The following is a 22,001-nucleotide window of genomic DNA, read 5'->3' as shown; positions in this document are numbered from 1 at the left end:
TTTATTAGTTAGTAATAAACTTAATTATCTCCTCAGTAACTTGATAAGTGTGGCAAACTCGAGGAACAGTACTTTACCTCTGACGTCTCCCATTATCTCCTCAGTAACTTGATAAGTGTGGCAAACTCGAGGAACAGTACTATACCTCTGACATCTCCAGTTATATCCTCAGTAAGTTGATAAGTGTGGGAACCCCCGAGAAACAGTACTATACCTCTGACGTCTCCCATTATCTCCTCAGTAAGTTGATAAGCGTAACAACCCCTGAGGAACAGTACTATACCTCTGACATCTCCCATTATCTCCTCAGTAAGTTGATATGTGTGGAAACCCCAGAGGAGAAGTACCATACCTCTGACGTCTCCCATTATTTCCTCAGTAAGTTGATAAGTGTGGCCACCCCCGAGGAACCGGACTATACCTCTGATGTCTCCCATTATCTCCTCAGTAAGTTCATAAGTGTGGGAACCCCAGGGGAGCAGTACCATACCTCTGACATCTCCCATTATCTCCTCAGGAAGTTGATAAGTGTGGCCACCCCCGAGGAACCGGACTATACCTCTGATAATACTGTGAGGCATCAGAAGAGATACTACCGTAATATGTTACTGTGAGGTATCAGAAGAAACTATTCCAATATGTTACTGTGAAGCATCAGAAGACACAATTACCCCCATACGTTACTGTGAGGCATCAGAAGACACTATTTCCATATGTTACTGTGAGGCATCAGAAGACACACTACCCCCATGTGTTACTGTGAGGCATCAGAAGACACACTACCGGCATATGTTACTGTGAGGCATCAGAAGACACACTACCGGCATATGTTACTGTGAGGCATCAGAAGACACACTACCCCCATATGTTACTGTGAGGCATCAGAAGACACACTACTCCCATATGTTACTGTGAGGCATCAGAAGACACACTTCCCCCATATATTACTGTGAGGCATCAGAAGACACACTACCCGCATATGTTACTGTGAGGCATCAGAAGACACACTTCCCCCATATGTTACTGTGAGGCATCAGAAGACAAACTACCCCCCCTCCCCCCATATGTTACTGTGAGGCATCAGAAGACACACTTCCCCCATATGTTACTGTGAGGCATCAGAAGACACTATTCCCATATGTTACTGTGAGGCATCAGAAGACACTATTCCCATATGTTACTGTGAGGCATCAGAAGACACTATTCCAATGTGTTACTGTGAGGAATCAGGAGCCACCATTCTTTCCCCCATGTGCTACTCCAAGTGGTGAGTTGTAGCCATAATGTGTTGTGTTGCAGAGGTAGCTGCAGTAATCCCCCATGTGCTGTGTCCCCTCTGTATGCCAGCCACCTGCTCCTTGGTTTGCTACAGTGTGAGCATGGACAGTAACAGCACCAAAAAGGGCAGCACCTGCAGCAGCTGTGGTCATGACCTGGACACTGCTCACAGTATATTACAGCACTCAGGAATGGTGAGTTTGTTCCAGTGACTAAACTCAAAGAAGGAAACACTGAATCTTTTACCTGAAGGTTCATGTTCTTTTCCACTGTGGCCATGTTGAAAATGTCATCAACTATTTCTTTATATCTTTAAAATTTGGATGTGCAGTTACAATGTACCGGGTAGTGTGCACAAAACAAATGTTATGTTTTTTTGTTTACTTACGAAAATTTTTTACTGTGTTTTCAGTTGTAGAGCTAGGTTACCTGTAGATGAAACCACGCTGAAGTGAATTTGGAACTGAATGCACAGATTGCAAAATCAGAGTTGTTATTGTGATTTGATACCTCTGATCGACCAATCAGAAACAAGTAATTTCCAAATTCATGGTAGAATTGCTTTTTAACAATGCTGTGACCTCCAACTTTCACAAGCTCCGCTAAATCTGGTGATGAAGGAAGTCAATATCTCTAACAGCACATTTTTATTAAGCCGATTTTAAGCTCATCTGATCTGAAGGTTGATTTGAGCTTGTGTTTTGTTGCTTTGTCCACCATTAACATTTTCAGTTTAAGTAGGCATTATATATACACTATAACATTTTTTATCTCCAATGTGAAATTCAGCTATAAGTAAAACTCCTATTGAAACCTGGCTAAACAGATATGTATAATGAATAAAATGTACTAAAGTCCTCAAGGATACTGGAAAGGAGAAGCTGTGTTACGACCTTTAACTGTGCAGACTACCCGGGTAATATATACTCCACTTGAGATGATTCCTCTGAAACTACACTGCCTATGAAACTGGCCGGATAATCACAGCTATGGTGTCTCTAAAAACCTGATTCAATTTTAAACATTGCCCCCATGACAACAAAAAGACGATGTTTTTGGGTGAAGAAATAAAGATGTTGTTGATTTCAAGTCCCACTTTTATATGGACCATCGCTGCTGTCATGTGACCTTGATGACATGTAAGGTCACCTTATTCACATTACTGCCTGTTGCGCTACTGCAAGAACGTGTCCCAGCAGAGCTCTTCTAATTGAATTAATTGAGACCTTCGGTTTTTGGCTATAATTCTAAAATTGATTTGCGATGGATGATGTATTCCTTTCACCATGTTGTGGATTATTTAGGCGTAATAAGACTTGTGTCTTTTTTCACGCCTAGTTTTTGTTGTTGTCCGCCATTTTGAATTTGTGATACAATTGATTTCCTGCCAAGGTAGTCAAATTGTTTACAAATCTCAGCTACTTATGTATAACATATTCATGTGTGTTTAAGTCCTAGTAGCTTTGTTGTTACATTGAGTTGTGTGAATCAATATTGTATACACTTTCAACTCGTGAAAACTTTTTTGCTGATAGAATATTGTTAAATTATTTGGCACATTTCCAGTCCTGTTTCATCAACAATTCTTTAATTGTGTAACTTATGCTTGCGTGTTGTACTAATTGTCGTGGAAAGAAATCGTCCAAAGATCCTCATCCACGTTTAGCTTGCACGCAGATTTGCACGCCAAACTCTAAATGTAAATTTTGTGTAAAGCTCTCTCCAGCAATCCCATCGCATGGCGAGAAAGATGTCACAATCGCTCGATAGCAATGGACATGGTTCTGTCATTACCACGCAGCTGTTATCATCCTAATTTTCAGCCATCTAAGACATCCAACTCTGCTACATCTGCGAAACCGGCGCCAGCGTCTCATGACTCTCATATGGGAGTAGCTCAGGCGCAAGCCATGATCCAGTTAGCACCAATGAGCATTGTGTCTCAGGGACCTGCACCGAGCGCAGCAACTACCTACTACCCAAGTGCCTCTACAAAGACATCAGCCCCGGGCTTACAGCGTACAATGTTCAGCTTAGCGCTGTTCCAACAACTTATCCAAAGCAGCAGATGTAAGCTCAGGCGTCAACATTCCAGAACAGTAATTGGATGCAAAACTTCATGCAGTCCATGTGGCGGTAGTCTATGGCACACCTGTATCCTGCGCCCTCACCAATGCCTATGTATCAGACGCCTGTGTCAGTTACAACTATGGCACAAGGCTTAGCGCCTACTCCGGCAGCTAACGTCTACAGTATGCCTATTGTGAGTCATGGTACAGCACATTCATCGCTGGGCAGCGCTAGTACGCCTGCATGTACATGGACATCACTCATGAATCCCTATCACCAGGCGGATCATCCAAGCCCTCTGTCAGAGCAAGCGCTACGCATCAGTGCAGAAGACGATCGTCGTCTAGGCGAACACGTCAACACCGTTCTGATTGTTCAGACTCTTCAAATGGAGAAAATGGCAATTCCTCGTTAGAATGGAATACACATCTCGGCTTAGCACTTACCTGATCTCGTATCAGTGCTTTCACCTGGTAAGGGGGTGGATAAAAACGACACCATATGGTCGCATCTTACATCGATTCTAGCCGACCCTATGCTGACAGATATGACTAGATCATTGGATGAAGACTTCTCCAAGCTATCGCTTGCGCCATCATTTACGCCACCCAAGTTTCCTATCCATGCATTTGCAGTAGCAGACCAAGCTCATAGTTTGGATGAGGACATACAGATGATGATAAACACGTGTGATCAAGCAGGATCTATCAGAGGACTGCAAAGGCAACCCTGGTCATCCAATTCTCTGAACAGATCACAGACATGCACGCCAAAGTTTCCAGTTACGCTCGGGATGAGACAGTTACGCTTAAGGCTTTAGAGCATGTCTCTCATAGTCTATCCCAGCAAGCCGGCAAGTCAGGCAACTAGAGGCTAAGATGCTCATCTCTCAACGAAGGCCAGGACCAGGATTCCTTTCGTGGGAAAGGGCGTGGCAGCGGAAAAACTCAAGGTTCTTATCAGTCCCGTCGTAGTTAATACCAGGGCAGGGAGGTGATAAGAGGGGTAAACACTGAAGTGTTTGACAGTCACTACTGGGAACTCCCGCCCCCAGCCGTCCAAATTGTCGACACCCCCATAGGCAGGAGATTGAATCGGTTCTGGAAGAACTGGAGCATCCTCAAGGAGGATTACGTTCTCAACGTAATATGTCACGGTTATCATCTGGGCATAAATGTACTTCCACCGTTGACCACAGCTCCACTTCCTTGGTATTGTCCAAGAAAGCAATATCTGCTATTAAAGGCCAACATAGACATACTGTTGGTAAAGGGAGCTGTAGAGATTGTAAGCACCCCAGCTTACAATCTATTCTCACATCTTCCTGGCACCCAAGAAGGACTCAGACAAGATGATAATGATTCACAATCTCTGTGTTCAATGAACGTTACCTGAAGCCTCTACCTTACTTCTGTCTCACTAAAGGCATAAAGGCGTTCAATTCCTTGATCAGTCTCAACATGCAGGATGCCTACCTGCATATACCGATCCATACCTCCGACCGCATGTTCCATAGGTTCCAGTTCAATGGAGTTCACTACCAGTAAGCAGTGGCATCTCAGTGGCGCTGTAGCTATTTACACGAGTAATGAAGCCAATAACTGCGTATCTACACATAGACGACTGATTCCTGTGTCATCAATACACGAAGATGTTAGTACGCCACCGGGATTTCAACAGACGGCTACTGTATCAACTGGGATGGATGATCAACGAGGCAAAGTCGGATTTAACTCCATCGTATCGGCTCCAGTTCATAGGAGGCCTGTTCCAGACTGACCAGTATCTCCTATCAGTACTGAGGGACAGATGGCACAAAATCCTACGCCTCTTGTCACCTGCGCTACACCAAGCACGCACGCTTCGCCAATTGTGTTGCTAGGGTTACTCACCTCGGCACAGTACTTAACCAGCAGAGGCCGCTTACAACTGCACCCAATTTAACAATTCCTCAACCCTTACATCAGGCATCAGGATCCAGGCTATCACTCTACCGTGGCAACTTACACCTTACCTCAAGTGGTGGACGGTAAAGTTGAATGACAGTCACTTAGGAATCTCTTTATCTGGGTTATCCCCGAGTCTACACCTGTTCTTAGACACCTCCCTTCAGGGGTTGGGTGCTCTCCTGCAAGGCCAGACAGCCTCAGGGCTATAGTCAGGCCCTCATCGAAAGTGGCACATAAACAACTTTAAAGTTCAGCACATCCCCAGATGTTGAAACATACTGGCTGATGCGTTATTGCATCCAGACAGGGTGGCTCCTACCGAATGGAAACTTCACACAGAAGCATTCCAGTTACTGCTTCAGAAGTTCTGTTTGCTACGTGCCAAAACCACCAACCACCAACCACCAACACATGACATCCGCAGGCTTTGGCGGTGGACGCTTTCAGCATCCCTTGGGAGGGGCTATAAGCGGACACTTTTCCGCCACCAGTTCTACTTCCCAAGGTGATACAAAATATCAAGGAGACAAGGAATCTTGCTCTGACTTTGGTCACGCCCTGGTGGCAGACGAGAGCATGGTACGTCGAGCTCAGAAGTATAGCAGAAGACGATCCACTACCCCTCCCACAGTGGTCCAACCTACTCATCCACCCTCAGAGCAAATTGCCTCACCCAATGCCAGGCAGATTTCATCTGCATGCTTAGTTCATCTTAAAAAGATGTTAAGTGCAAAGGGCTATTTGGCACGGGCAGCAAAAGCTTTAGCTGATCGTCCCTCTACCAGAGGTCTATACGATGACAAATGGGGATGATTTGAGACTTTTTGCAAGGCAAAAAATCAAGACCCTACGTCTGTGTCACCACAATTCCTAGCTGAAAACCTCCTACATCTGCGTGCCCATAGACACTTGAAAGGTAGCACCATTACCGCGTATTTGGGTGCATTTAATTCAGTGTTGGCCGTTCCGGAAAAATGCAAGATGACTAAGGTCCCAGAACTACAGGCCCTACTACGCTCATTCAGGCTTGAGGATCAGAAAGCCAAGTTCCGCTCACCTGCTTGGGATTTGAACGTGGTAGTTAGAGGTTTGTGAGGGCCCCCCTTCGAGCCCCTCTATGAATCCTCATTTTATTACCTCACCAAGAAAACAATAACATTGTATCGAGCTTTAGCCATAGCAGCACGGGTGAGCGAGTTACATGGGATCGACATCACCCAGGTACGCTTTGAGCATGGGACGCACGGAGCGGTGCATCTCAGGATGTGCTGGGATTTTTTAGTAAAACATCAAATTACCAGGCCAAGCCAGTCGTTCCTTCACCATCCCACCAATATCGACTATGCCCACCAATGAACTTCTCCTGTGCCCGGTACGAGCACTTCGTGTTTTCATCCGCCGATCCAAAACTAGGCGTGGTTCGAGGAAACGGTTATTTATACCCGTGTCTCCTATGTCCCCGACCAAAGTTAGTCGCAACTCCATAGCCCTATGGTTACATGCAATCATCCTTCAGGCTTATGAGATTGCCAAACTGGATCCCCTGAGAGCAAATAACCCTCCCGAGATCAGGGTACTAGCCTCTACCATGGCATTACACAGCAACTGTTCTACTCGTCCTATACAGAGCCAGTCTACACCCCTGTGCAAGTTGCTGAGATATCGGTCAGTGGAAGAATATTAGACAATCTTTTTTATCAGACCTCAGCTCTATGACTTTGTAAGTAAAGAATTAGCTGGCTAGCTATTATTTTCTTTATTACTGAATATGTATAGGGAACTACTCTTTAATTCTTATGTTCAATCTGATATTTGAACTACCCTACGGTAATGGCGTTTTTCTTAACTATTATTAACTTGTGTTGTTTTTTCAGGGTGTGAATTATTGAGGTTTCTGTATTTCTGAAGGTTTACCCACCTCTAAACTGTCCAATACGGAGGCATTAAGGAGTGATGCAGGATAAGTAAACAATTTAGTAAAATCTAAATATTTTTCACATTTGTGTACTTATCCTGCATTACTATGTTTAAGGACCCACCCGTCGCAGACTTGCCTCCCCACTTTGGCTACAGAAACCTCAAAAGTATGTTTTTTAAGCTCGGGCGACAGGCAGTGATGTGAAGAAGGTGACTTTACATGTAATCAAGGTCACATGACAGTGGCAGTGGTCTGTATAAAAGTGGGAATTGAAATCAACATCTTCATTTCTTAAAGTAAAGTGATGATGTTACAGATCAGTACTTTATTGCTGTCAACTCACAGAAGGAAGACCTATGTGTTGAACTCTCTATGTGTTTCATTGAATCCTTTCTGTATTGATAACTCTAGTGATTTTCCTTGTGAGCTATATAGTGTCTACAGTTTGTGTTTTCATATATTTCATATGATTTACGCCATATCATAATTATTTATTGTCTGTTAGTGTTTTTTTAACCTGCCCGACCGTCTCTGTGGTCTTGTGGTAGAACGTCCGCCCGGAGAGCGGAAGGTCCGGGGTTCGATCCCCGGCCGCGTCATATCAAAAGACGTTAAAAGGTGGTACTTGTTGTTACCCTGACTGGCACTCAGCACTAAGGGGCTAAAACAAGGACTGGTCTTTTCGGAGTCAGTATACTGTGTCTGAGTGGGGTATTCATGTTAAACTATGGCATGATATCTCTGTGAGCTAGCACTATAAATCGGCATCAGTCTGGACTAGTACAAGCAGCCACACAAACACACACACGTACAAGTTGGGAGCAAGTTGTCGCGTTCTAGATGCCGTTCTTGGAGCCGCACTACAGTTCAGCGCTCTAGTGGATTCCAGGTGGATAGGTGTCCTCTCACCTTGGCTGACTGGTTGGAGGCTGTGGCTCCTTCCCCAGGGTCAGTTGCGGACCGAAAGACACGATATGGTCTGACCCCATGTTTAAGAACATGATCGCCGCTCTTGATGAGGACCTTGCCAAGCTGTCCCTAACACCCTCGTTCAAGTCACCCAAGTACAAGAAGGAAGATTCCCCTGTCCATTCCTTTGACATTGCAGATCGCGCCCACATATCCATTGTATGACGGGCTTGAATCGCTCCAGCACTATACGCATCCCTGACAACAAGCTTACGTTTGTGGAAACTGAGTTCAGATGCCCCCTCAAGCCTCTCTGGGTCTCGGCCTCCAGGGCTATAATCCAGGACCTATCGAAGGACAACCCCAATCAACTAGACCATCTTACCACAGCCTTGACCTACTCACAGCGCCAAGTTGAACACATGCACACTCATATGTGGAAATTCAGACCACTCGCGTCCTCAGCTATTTGGCACTCTCAGACTGGGACCCGGAATTTTAGATGGACCTCCTCCGTCAATCCTGGTCGTCTCCTTCCCTCTTTAAACTGCACGTTTCAAGGACCCATGCTTGGGTCACAGCCTTCGCCAGAGATAAAACCACCCTCAAGGCCCTGGCTCACGTGTCATACTCCGCCTTCATCCAGGTCGGGCAACTATCAACCCAGGCGGAACTCGCTTCATCTCAGGTGGTGGATAGCGGAATCTAGCTTATGGCCTCACTACACTAATTTGTCTATGCCTCTCTTCAAGGATGGGGAGCACACCTGGAGGGTCAAGCCATGGGCTGTGGTCCGCCGCACATCACTGTCATCTGGAGCCTCTGGAATCAGGGAACGACCCTTTCCCACTCACTCCTACAACAAACTTTCTGCTTCTTCAACCTGGTTGATCAACTTGAACTCCAGTTCCAGGTCCAACACATCTCGGGTTGTCACATGTATCCTGACAGACACCCTCTCCAGGCCAGACAGAGTCGCTCCCTAAGAGTGGAAGCTCCAACCGGACGACTTTGCTCTTGTTTGTCTGTGCCTTGGCCATCCCAATATAACAAAATCTATTTGCCACCAGCCAGAACTACCAGATCCCGACCGTTATATCACAGGTACTGGACCCTCAGGCTTGGGCAGTTGATGCCTTCAGCGTCCCCTTAGTGGGACTAAATGTGTATGCTTTTCCGGCTTCAGTACTCCTTCCCAGGGTCATTCCTAAGATCTGACTTTGGTCGCACTCTTGTGGCCAGCGAGGGTTTGGTTCATCGATGTCCGGGAGATAGCTGCCACCAACCCTCTTCAGCTGCCAGACTTGCCGAATTTACTGATTCACCCACACACCAAACGACCACACCCTGGACCAGAAAGGTTACAACTGCACGTCTGGTCCATCTACAAAGATCCTTAAGTGCCAAGGGCTACTCGGCTAGGGTGACGAGAGCTATCACATTTGCACATCGACCGTCTACCAGAAGTCTATACGATGACAAGTTGCTCCTTTGAAGGCTTTAGTAAGGAAAATCACCAGGACCCCATCCCTGCACCTTCTCAAATTCTGGCGGAGTTCCTCCTTTTCCTGCATCACAAGCATCGTCTGAAGGAAAGGACTATCACGACGTACCTTGTAGCCCTCAATTCTGTTTTGGCAGTCCCAGAAGACAAACATCCCAGAATTCCAAACCTTACTTCACTCCTTCTGACTTGAAGATAAAGTTTAGTCCTCACCCTACTGAGAGGAGTGCCCTTTGAACCACTAGATGTCGTTCTACAACCTGGCTTAGAAGACGATCTTCCTCCTGGCTCTCACTACAGTGACATGTGTAAGCGAGATATGCTCACTAGATGTTACGGGTGTCAGGTTTGAGCAAGGAGTGCAAGGAGGGGTTCACCTTGGACTGTGCTCAGACTTTATTTCCAAGAACCAGCTCCCATGACAGCCCAACAGATCTTTCCTCATCCCACCCCTCTCCTCGATAGTGGGAGCTAAAGACAAGCAGGAACTTCTACTGTGTCCTATGAGAGCTCTGCGGTGTTTCATTTGTTGCTCCAAAGATCAGTGTAGACAACGCCATCTCTTCATATTGATCGCCAAACACCTGGGTTCTATTCCCGACATGGGTACAGTGTGTGAAGCCCATTTCTGGTGTCCCCTGCTGTGATATTGCTAGAATGTTGCTAAAAGTGACGCTAAACCAAACTCACTCACTTCATACCAGTATTAACGACATTGCAGCTGTAAGACAGCCGCAACACCATCACCTTCTGGATTCAAGCAATCATCCTCCAGGCATACGAGGCCACGGGACTGGATCCTCCAAGTGACAGCAACCCACACCAAATCCAGGCAGTCACTGCCACCATGGCGCTCGACAGCATCTGCTCCAAATGCACCATTATGGAAGGCTGTTTCTAGTGTTCAGACAACATCTTCAGCAGTCCCTTTCTGCGAGATGTCATGTCAGAAGATGTGGAAGCCATACACAGCTTTGGCCCTTTAGTGGTGGTCCAAAAGATCACTGCTACTACGCGCCAGTGACACCTCCACATATCCCGCCCTTGCGACCTCGCCGGTGCGTGTCACCTCTGACTAGAAGGGTACATGCTACAAGCATCAGGCTCGGTATGTCAGTTTTAGATTTTAATGTGATTAATGTCATTTGTCTTCTATGACTGTAGTGATACTGGATTTCACACATACCTAATTTCCTCCCTCCCTGTCAACAGGAATGGTCGCTTGATGCCAGACTTCGATTTCACTGATTGATTTTTATTGACGATCACTTCTGAAGGTATTCCCTCCACCGATCCTTGGGATTCAGATGCATTAAGCTGAACTGGTCTCCTAGCCAGACTGCTGCTGTAGTGTCACTATCCCTTCAGTTGAAACATGTCACCCAGCTAGACTCCTGCTGTAGTGTTACTGGCCCTGCAGCTGAAGCGTGTCACTTAGCCAGACTGCTGCTGTAGTGTTACTGGCCCTTCAGCTGAAGCGTGTCACTTAGCCAGACTACTTCTGTAGTGTTACTGGCCCTGCAGCTGAAGTGTGCCACCTCGCCAGACTGCTGCTGTAGTGTTACTGGCCCTTCAGCTGAAGCGTGTCACGTAGCCAGACTGCTTCTGTAGTGTTACTGGCCCTGCAGCTGAAGCGTGTCACTTAGCCAGACTGCTGCTGTAGTGTTACTGGCCCTGCAGCTGAAGCGTGTCACCTAGCCAGACTGCTGCTGTAGTGTTACTGGCCCTTCAGTTGAAGCGTGTCACTTAGCCAGACTGCTGCTGTAGTGTTACTGGCCCTTCAGCTGAAGCGGGTCACCTAGCCAGACTGCTGCTGTAGTGTTACTGACCCTTCACCTGAAGCGTGTCACTTAGCAAGACTGCTGCTGTAGTGTTACTGGCCCTTCAGCTGAAGCGTGTCACCTGGCCAGACTGCTGCTGTAGTGTAACTGGCCCTTCAGCTGAAGCATGTCACCTAGCCAGACTGCTGCTGTAGTGTTACTGACCCTTCAGCTGAAGCGTGTCACTTAGCCAGACCCAGACTGCTGCTGTCATGTTACTGGCCCTTCAGCTAGGGCCAGTAACACTACAGCGGCAGTCTGGCTAAGTGACATGCTTCAACTGCTTCAACTGATGCTGCTGTAGTGTAACTGGCCCTTCAGGTGAAGCGTGTCACTTAGCCAGACTGCTGCTGTAGTGTTACTGGCCCTTCAGCTCAAGCATGTCACTAAGCCAGGCTGCTGTTGTAGTGTTACTGGCCCTTCAGCTCAAGCATGTGACCTATCCAGACTGCTGCTGCATTGTAACTGGCCCTTCAAGTAGCGTGTCACTTAGCCAGACTGCTGCTGTAGTGTTACTGGCCCTGCAGCTGAAGCGTGTCACCTAGCCAGACTGCTGCTGCATTGTAACTGGCCCTTCAGCTGAAGAATGTCACCTGGCCAGACTGGTGCTGCAGTGTTACTGGCCCTTCACTGGCAGCATTATATCAGATACTGATATTGATACATTGATGAATAGAGATCTTTTTGGACAATTTCATGTCATAATATAAACTTTGTACAATTTCAGAGTGATCTGTTACAGGAAGACAATGTTAAAGAGGATGTCTTCAATGCCAGTGTTCCTCAGTTAGAGCAAATGCCACAAGCCAGCAGCAACACACAGCTCCTCCTGAAGATGTGGCAGGGACAAGAAGGCATAGACGAATGTGTCCAGAGGCGTGTAAGTAAATAACAAACACATGATATGGCAAGAGGAATTACACATGACAGAGGTATTACACATGACAAGAGGTATTACATGTGCTAAGAGGAATAACACATGACAGAGGTATTACACATGACAACAGGTATTACATGTGCTGAGAGGTATTACGCATAGATAGAGGTATTACACGTTACAAGAGGTATTTCACATGGTAAGAGGTTTTACACATGACAAGAGGTATTACACATTGCAAGAGGTATTACACATTGCAAGAGGTATTACACATGATACGAGGTATTACACATGACAGAGGTATTTAACATGGTAAGAGGTATTACACATGGTAAGAGGTATTACACTTGCAAGAGGTATTACACATGACAGAGGTATTTAACATGGTAAGAGGTATTACGCATGGTAAGAGGTTTTACACTTGCAAGAGGTATTACACATGATAAGAGGTATTACACATGACAGAGGTATTACGCATAGATAGAGGTATTACACATGACAAAAGGTATTACATGTGCTGAGAGGTATTACGCATAGATAGAGGTATTACACGTTACAAGAGGTATTTCACATGACAGAGGTATTGCACATAGATAGAGGTTTTACACATGACAGAGGTATTACACATGGCAAGAGGTATGAGACATGGCAAGAGGTATTACACATAGATAGAGGTATTACACATAGATAGAGGTATTACACATGACAAGAGGTATTACACATTAAAAGAGGTATTACACATAGAGGTATTACACATGACAAGAGGTATTACACATAGAGGTATTACACATGTCAAGAGGTATTACACATAGAGGTATTACACATGACAAGAGGTATTACACATGACAGAGGTATTACACATGGCAAGAGGTATTACACATAGATAGAGGTATTACACATGACAAGAGGTATTACACATAGATAGAGGTATTACACATTGCAAGAGGTATTACATGTTGCAAGAGGTATTACATGTGCTGAGAGGTATTACACATGACAGAGGTATTACACATGGCAAGAGGTAATACACATAGATAGAGCTATTACACATGACAAGAGGTATTACATGTTGCAAGAGGTATTTCACATGGTAGGAGGTATTACACATGGTAAGAGGTATTACACATTGCAAGAGGTATTTCACATGGTAAGAGGTATTACACATGGTAAGAGGTATTACACATGGCAAGAGGTATTACACGTTGAAGAGGTATTACACATGGTAAGAGGTATTTCACATGGTAAGAGGTATTACACGTTGCAAGAGGTATTTCACATGGTAAGAGGTATTACACATGGTAAGAGGTATTACACATTGCAAGAGGTATTTCACATGGTAAGAGGTATTACACGTTGCAAGAGGTATTGCACATGACAAGACGTATTACACATCACAAGAGCTATTACACATTAAAAGAGGTATTACACATAGAGGTATTACACATGACAAGAGGTATTGCACATGACAAGACGTATTACACATGACAAGAGGTATTACACATTAAAAGAGGTATTACACATAGAGGTATTACACATGACAAGAGGTATTACACATAGAGGTATTACACATGACAATAGGTATTACACATAGAGGTATTACACATGACAAGAGGTATTACACATGACAGAGGTATTACACATGGCAAGAGGTATTACACATAGATAGAGGTATTACACATGACAAGAGGTATTACACATGACAGAGGTATTACACATGGTAAGAGGTATTTCACATGGTAAGAGGTATTACACATGGTAAGAGGTATTACACATGGCAAGAGGTATTACACGTTGAAGAGGTATTACACATTGCAAGAGGTATTTCACATGGTAAGAGGTATTACACGTTGCAAGAGGTATTTCACATGGTAAGAGGTATTACACATGGCAAGAGGTATTACACGTTGAAGAGGTATTACACATGGTAAGAGGTATTACACGTTGCAAGAGGTATTTCACATGGTAAGAGGTATTACACATGACAAGAGGTATTGCACATGACAAGAGGTATTACACATTAAAAGAGGTATTACACATAGAGGTATTACACATGACAAGAGGTATTACACATAGAGGTATTACACATGACAAGAGGTATTACACATGGTAAGAGGTATTACACTTGATAAGAGGTATTACATCTTGGAAGAGGTAATACACATGTGGTAAGAGGTATTACATGTTGCAAGAGGTATTACATGTGACAAGAGGTATTGCACATGACAAGAGGTATTACATGTGACAAGAGGTATTGCACATGACAAGAGGTATTACACATTAAAAGAGGTATTACACATTAAAAGAGGTATTACACATAGAGGTATTACACATGACAAGAGGTATTACACATAGAGGTATTACACATGACAAGAGGTATTGCACATGACAAGACGTATTACACATGACAAGAGGTATTACACATTAAAAGAGGTGTTACACATAGAGGTATTACACATGACAAGAGGTATTACACATAGAGGTATTACACATGACAAGAGGTATTACACATAGAGGTATTACACATGACAAGAGGTATTACACATGACAGAGGTATTAGACATGGCAAGAGGTATTACACATAGATAGAGGTATTACACATGACAAGAGGTATTACATGTTGCAAGAGGTATTTCACATGGTAAGAAGTATAACACATGGTAAGAGGTATTACACATTGCAAGAGGTATTTCACATGGTAAGAGGTATTACAGATGGTAAGAGGTATTACACATGGCAAGAGGTATTACACGTTGAAGAGGTATTACACATGGTAAGAGGTATTTCACATGGTAAGAGGTATTACACGTTGCAAGAAGTATTTCAGATGGTAAGAGGTATTACACATGGTAAGAGGTATTACACATTGCCAGAGGTATTTCACATGGTAAGAGGTATTACACATGGCAAGAGGTATTACACATGGCAAGAGGTATTTCACATGACAGAGGTATTGCACATAGATAGAGGTATTACACATGACAGAGGTATTACACATGGCAAGAGGTATTAGACATGGCAAGAGGTATTACAAATAGATAGAGGTATTACACATGACAAGAGGTATTACATGTTGCAAGAGGTATTTCACATGGTAGGAGGTATTACACATGGTAAGAGGTATTACACATTGCAAGAGGTATTTCACATGGTAAGAGGTATTACACATGGTAAGAGGTATTACACATTGCAAGAGGTATTACACATTGCAAGAGGTATTACACATTGCAAGAGGTATTACACATTGCAAGAGGTATTTCACATGGTAAGAGGTATTACACATGGCAAGAGGTATTACACATTGCAAGAGGTATTACACATTGGAAGAGGTATTTCACATGGTAAGAGGTATTACACATGGTAAGAGGTATTACACATGGCAAGAGGTATTACAGGTTGAAGAGGTATTACACATGGTAAGAGGTATTTCACATGGTAAGAGGTATTACACGTTGCAAGAGGTATTTCACATGGTAAGAGGTATTACACATGGCAAGAGGTATTACACGTTGAAGAGGTATTACACATGGTAAGGGGTATTACACGTTGCAAGAGGTATTTCACATGGTAAGAGGTATTACACATGGTAAGAGGTATTACACATTGCAAGAGGTATTACACATGACAAGAGGTATTGCACATGACAAGAGGTATTACACATGACAAGAGGTATTACACATAGAGGTATTACACATGACAAGAGGTATTACACATAGAGGTATTACACATGACAAGAGGTATTACACATGGTAAGAGGTATTACACTTGATAAGAGGTATTACATGTTGGAAGAGGTAATACACATGTGGTAAGAGGTATTACATGTTGCAAGAGGTATTACATGTGACAAGAGGTATTGCACATGACAAGAGGTATTACATGTGACAAGAGGTATTGCACATGACAAGAGGTATTACACATGGCAAGAGGTATTACACATTGTAAGAGGTATTACACATGACAGAGGTATTACACATTGTAAGAGGTATTACATGTTGCAAGAGGTATTACACGTGACAAGAGGTATTACACATTGTAAGAGGTATTACACATGGTAAGAGGTATTACACATGACAAGAGGTATTACACATGACAAGAATTATTACACAGTACAAGAGGTATTACACATTGTAAGAGGCATTACACATGACAGAGGTATTTCACATGGTAAGAGGTATTACACATTGTAAGAGGCATTCCATTGAACATGTTCTGTGTTGCAGAAGATAAGGCCATAAATCAGTAATAAGCCAGCAACTATCTCAAACTATTGTAAGAACTGTGAGAGTATATTCAAATCCTTCCAAATGTTGGTTTGTCAAACAGACTTAGGAATTGAATTTGAATCATAAGTGACCTAAGACAGTGACTTCTTGAAAACATCACACAGTCTCAAGTATATATTTTTTTAACCTGTGCCTTGTCACTTAATGTCTATAAACAGGAAACATTTTACTGCTGCTGAATTGATTATATTAGAGATGACAAGAAGTATTACACAGTACAAGAGGTATTACACGTTGCAAGAGGTATTACACATGGTAAGAGGTATTACACATGGTAAGAGGTATTACACATTGTAAGAGGCATTTTACTGCTGCTGAATTGATTATATTAGAGATGACAAGAAGTATTACACAGTACAAGAGGTATTACACGTTGCAAGAGGTATTACACATGGTAAGAGGTATTACACATGGTAAGAGGTATTACACATTGTAAGAGGCATTACACATGACAGAGGTATTTCACATGGTAAGAGGTATTACACATGACAAGAGGTATTACACATTGTAAGAGGCATTACACATGACAGAGGTTTTACACATAACAAGAGCTATTACACATGACAGAGGTATTACACATAACAAGAGCTATTACACATGGCAGAGGTATTACACATAACAAGAGCTATTACACATGGCAGAGGTATTACACATAACAAGAGCTATTACACATGACAGGTATTACACATAACAAGAACTATTACACATGACAGAGGTATTTCACATGGTAAGAGGTATTACATGTGACAAGAAGTATTACACATGACAAGAGGTATTACACATAACAAGAGTTATTACACATGGCAAGAGGTATTACACATGACAAGAGCTATTACACATGACAGAGGTATCTTTACAAATAGTGTATCTGTTACAAGGATTGTCTGCACATTACAGGAGCAAGAAAGACAAGCACTGGAAAAAAAGCAACGAGAAATGAGAGCCGCCATACAAATTTCCTTGAGAACTAAGAAGATGGAAACAAGCCTTGTGGATCAAATTCTGTCAACTAATCAGCCGAAAATACGAAGCGAGGAGTATGATGGGCTTGACGATTTGTATGGATTGTCAGAAATGGCCTCAGAGATTGAAACGGAGAGTAGTGAGAACTTGGATATTGAGACTAGCATGGAAAATGTGAAAATATCCCAGGTAGGAACACATATTGGTGAGTCAAGGCTGAAAGGACAGCCAGTGGTTGGCCGTGAGGGACATCTGGGACCTAACGGTCAGACTCCTCTGATGTCAACACTCCCACAGACAGGCACATCTCCACAATCTGTCAATGACAGAAGCAGTAGCTCTCAGCTCTCTCATGTAACCTCTCTTCCTGGCTTCTCTTGCACCCCCTCCAGATTCTGTCCAGCGGCCCAGGATACGGGGCCATCTACTCCCACTGCCACAACCCATGTTACTTGTAACATAGATAATACTGATTATGGTGATAATGATGATGATGAATTTTTCTCCCAAGAAATACAACAAAGTCTGGTGATGTTTAGCCCTAGCACCTCATCTTCCCATCTCGCCTCAGTTAGACAGACAAATCCTCATGCTCCCAGACCAGTGCATGACACCAACAAAGTCCTCTTCAGAGCAAGAGAAGATTCAGATAGCCCTACACCAACCAAGAAAAAGAAGAATGTGCCTGGATTTTAAATGCTTTTTCATACACCAAGCAAGTGAATTGATCCACAATGATGATTAACACTGAAACATACTTGTTTACAACTGATAAGCTTTCTTAACCATTGTACGGTATGTGCATTCCATTGAACATGTTCTGTGTTGCAGAAGATAAGGCCATAAATCAGTAATAAACCAGCAACTATCTCAAACTATTGTAAGAACTGTGAGAGTTCGAGTTCTATATTCAAATCCTTCCAAATGTTGGTTTGTCAAAAAGACTTAGGAATTGAATTTGAATCATAAGTGACCTAAGACAGTGACTTCTTAAAAAACATCACACAGTCTCAAGTATATATTTATTTAACCTGTGCCTTGTCACTTAATGTCTATAAACAGGAAACATTTTACTGCTGCTGAATTGTTTATATTTCTTACATCCTGTAAACCACTTTCATAAATACTGCCAGAATTCAGGATGGCTCTATCATAGTCTTGCTGGACACACATGGTGTCAGGCCGGTAAGTGAAGGTCTGGAGTCTGCATAGTAGTCATGCTGGACACACACAGATTACAGGCCAGTTATTGGAGGTCTGGAGTCTCCATAGTAGTCTTGCTGGACACACACATATGGCAGGCAAGTTAGTGGAGGTCTGGATGTCTCCATAGTAGTCTTGCTGGACACACACATATGGCAGGCATGTTACTGGAGGTCTGGAGTCTCCATAGTAGTCTTGCTGGACACACACATATGGCAGGCAAGTTAGTGGAGGTCTGGATGTCTCCATAGTAGTCTTGCTGGACACACACATATGGCAGGCAAGTTACTGGAGGTCTGGAGTCTCCATAGTAGTCTTGCTGGACACACACATATGGCAGGCAAGTTAGTGGAGGTCTGGATGTCTCCATAGTAGTCTTGCTGGACACACACATATGGCAGGCAAGTTAGTGGAGGTCTGGATGTCTCCATAGTAGTCTTGCTGGACACACACATATGGCAGGCAAGTTACTGGAGGTCTGGAGTCTCCATAGTAGTCTTGCTGGACACACACAGATGACAGGCAAGTTAGTGGAGGTCTGGATGTCTCCATAGTAGTCTTGCTGGACACACACATATAGCAGGCAAGTTAGTGGAGGTCTGGATGTCTCCATAGTAGTCTTGCTGGACACACACAGATGACAGGCCAGTTATTGGAGGTCTGGAGTCTCCATAGTAGTCTTGCTGGACACACACATATAGCAGGCAAGTTAGTGGAGGTCTGGATGTCTCCATAGTAGTCTTGCTGGACACACACAGATGACAGGCAAGTTAGTGGAGGTCTGGATGTCTCCATAGTAGTCTTGCTGGACACACACATATAGCAGGCAAGTTACTGGAGGTCTGGAGTCTCCATAGTAGTCTTGCTGGACACACACATATGGCAGGCAAGTTAGTGGAGGTCTGGATGTCTCCATAGTAGTCTTGCTGGACACACAGATATGGCAGGCAAGTTACTGGAGGTCTGGATGTCTCCATAGTAGTCTTGCTGGACACACACATATGGCAGGCAAGTTACTGGAGGTCTGGAGTCTCCATAGTAGTCTTGCTGGACACACACATATAGCAGGCAAGTAAGTGGAGGTCTGGATGTCTCCATAGTAGTCTTGCTGGACACACACATATGGCAGGCAAGTTACTGGAGGTCTGGAGTCTCCATAGTAGTCTTGCTGGACACACACATATGGCAGGCAAGTTAGTGGAGGTCTGGATGTCTCCATAGTAGTCTTGCTGGACACACACATATGGCAGGCAAGTTACTGGAGGTCTGGAGTCTCCATAGTAGTCTTGCTGGACACACACAGATGACAGGCCAGTTAGTGGAGGTCTGGAGTCTCCATAGTAGTCTTGCTGGACACACACATATGGCAGGCAAGTTAGTGGAGGTCTGGAGTCTCCATAGTAGTCTTGCTGGACACACACATATGGCAGGCAAGTTAGTGGAGGTCTGGATGTCTCCATAGTAGTCTTGCTGGACACACACATATGGCAGGCAAGTAAGTGGAGGTCTGGAGTCTCCATAGTAGTCTTGCTGGACACACACATATGGCAGGCAAGTTAGTTGAGGTCTGGATGTCTCCATAGTAGTCTTGCTGGACACACACATATGGCAGGCAAGTTACTGGAGGTCTGGAGTCTCCATAGTAGTCTTGCTGGACACACACAGATGACAGGCCAGTTCCTGGAGGTCCGGAGTCTCCATAGTAGTCTTGCTGGACACACACAGATGACAGGCAAGTTAGTGGAGGTCTGGATGTCTCCATAGTAGTCTTGCTGGACACACACATATAGCAGGCAAGTTACTGGAGGTCTGGAGTCTCCATAGTAGTCTTGCTGGACACACACATATAGCAGGCAAGTTAGTGGAGGTATGGATGTCTCCATAGTAGTCTTGCTGGACACACAGATATGGCAGGCAAGTTAGTGGAGGTCTGGATGTCTCCATAGTAGTCTTGCTGGACACACACATATGGCAGGCAAGTTAGTGGAGGTCTGGATGTCTCCATAGTAGTCTTGCTGGACACACACATATGGCAGGCAAGTTAGTGGACGTCTGGATGTCTCCATAGTAGTCTTGCTGGACACACACATATGACAGGCAAGTTAGTGGAGGTCTGGATGTCTCCATAGTAGTCTTGCTGGACACACACATATGGCAGGCAAGTTAGTGGAGGTCTGGATGTCTCCATAGTAGTCTTGCTGGACACACATCGGTGCCAGGCAGGTTATTGAAAGCCTGGATGTCTCCATAGTAGTCTTGCTGGACACACAAAGGATAAAAATAATTCTTACAAAATGATTATTTGTAAAAATAGACTTTCAAAAATATGATGTTAACATTTTCTCTGCAATTCATGTTACATGGGTCTTACCTGTCAGCAAATGAGCAGTTGAAAATGTACATGAAAATGATATGAGACATATACAAAAACTATATTATTCACTATTTCATGTGCTAGTAGATCTGTTTATATTTAAGCAGTTAGGACTTGAGTGTATTGAGACAGCAAGTGTTTTGACAATGTGCATCTGACAGGGGTGCCTGCCAGCTCTCTTACGTCAAATGGCTGATATTCAACTGAAACAGTTGGGTTATTGTTAGTTGTTATGTTGAAGAATAAAATTTGGGTATTTCTGAAATATGTTTATTTAATTATTAGCTCTCCAATGGTGAGATGTTGTTGTCGAGATGACATATTGGTAAATGCATATAGGGATTAGCATCATGACTACTGCAGCCCTATGTTTTTCATTTGTGATCACACCTCAATTCGCAAACTACATTCCCTACTCAATTATTTACAGTCTGGCATGATAAGGTGGAATATTGCTGACTGCACCATTATAAAATCTAACTGTTTAAGATATTGTTTAATTTTGTTTTTCTTCTTGAAACACATTTTGACTGCCATAGCCTATGCCGACATTATTGAAAATGCAATATAGCCCCAGCCCCTTGTAAAATTGTCCCCAGAAAATCAACTGACATTTTAGTGAAAATAGTAGTATAGGTAATAGGGGTTCTGGCTCACTTCCACTGGAGCCAGAATTATATACCTATACTGCTACTACAGGGGAATTTTTTTATGTGTAAATGCTGATGCGATTCAATGATCGTAATGATTCGTATTAAAAGAAACATCAATATTAATTAATAATGGATAAAATTTACTTTAGCCCACAAGGATATTGGAAAGGTATAGGAGCAATAAAAAAATTAGCCACTGT

At 43.7% G+C, this 22,001-nt stretch overlaps 1 protein-coding gene across 1 annotated transcript; it reads left to right on the top strand.

Moving 5' to 3' along the window:
• Window positions 1–251: 251 nt before the first annotated feature.
• On the top strand, window positions 252–21,413 carry LOC124125706. Its single transcript, XM_048396521.1, has 4 exons — window positions 252–309; window positions 1,300–1,472; window positions 12,176–12,328; window positions 17,506–21,413. Exons 2-4 carry the CDS (start codon window positions 1,341–1,343, stop codon window positions 18,265–18,267), a joined length of 1,047 nt encoding a protein of 348 aa, XP_048252478.1. The 5' UTR covers window positions 252–309; window positions 1,300–1,340; the 3' UTR covers window positions 18,268–21,413.
• The last annotated feature ends 588 nt before the right edge of the window (window positions 21,414–22,001 follow it).

This window comes from Haliotis rufescens, unplaced genomic scaffold (genome assembly GCF_023055435.1).
Source record: "Haliotis rufescens isolate VD_foot unplaced genomic scaffold, xgHalRufe1.0.p SCAF_1, whole genome shotgun sequence".
In the NCBI taxonomy this organism is placed as follows: domain Eukaryota; kingdom Metazoa; phylum Mollusca; class Gastropoda; order Lepetellida; family Haliotidae; genus Haliotis; species Haliotis rufescens.
Note: the sequence above shows the minus strand (reverse complement) of the source record. Positions and strands in the feature narration are given on the sequence as shown.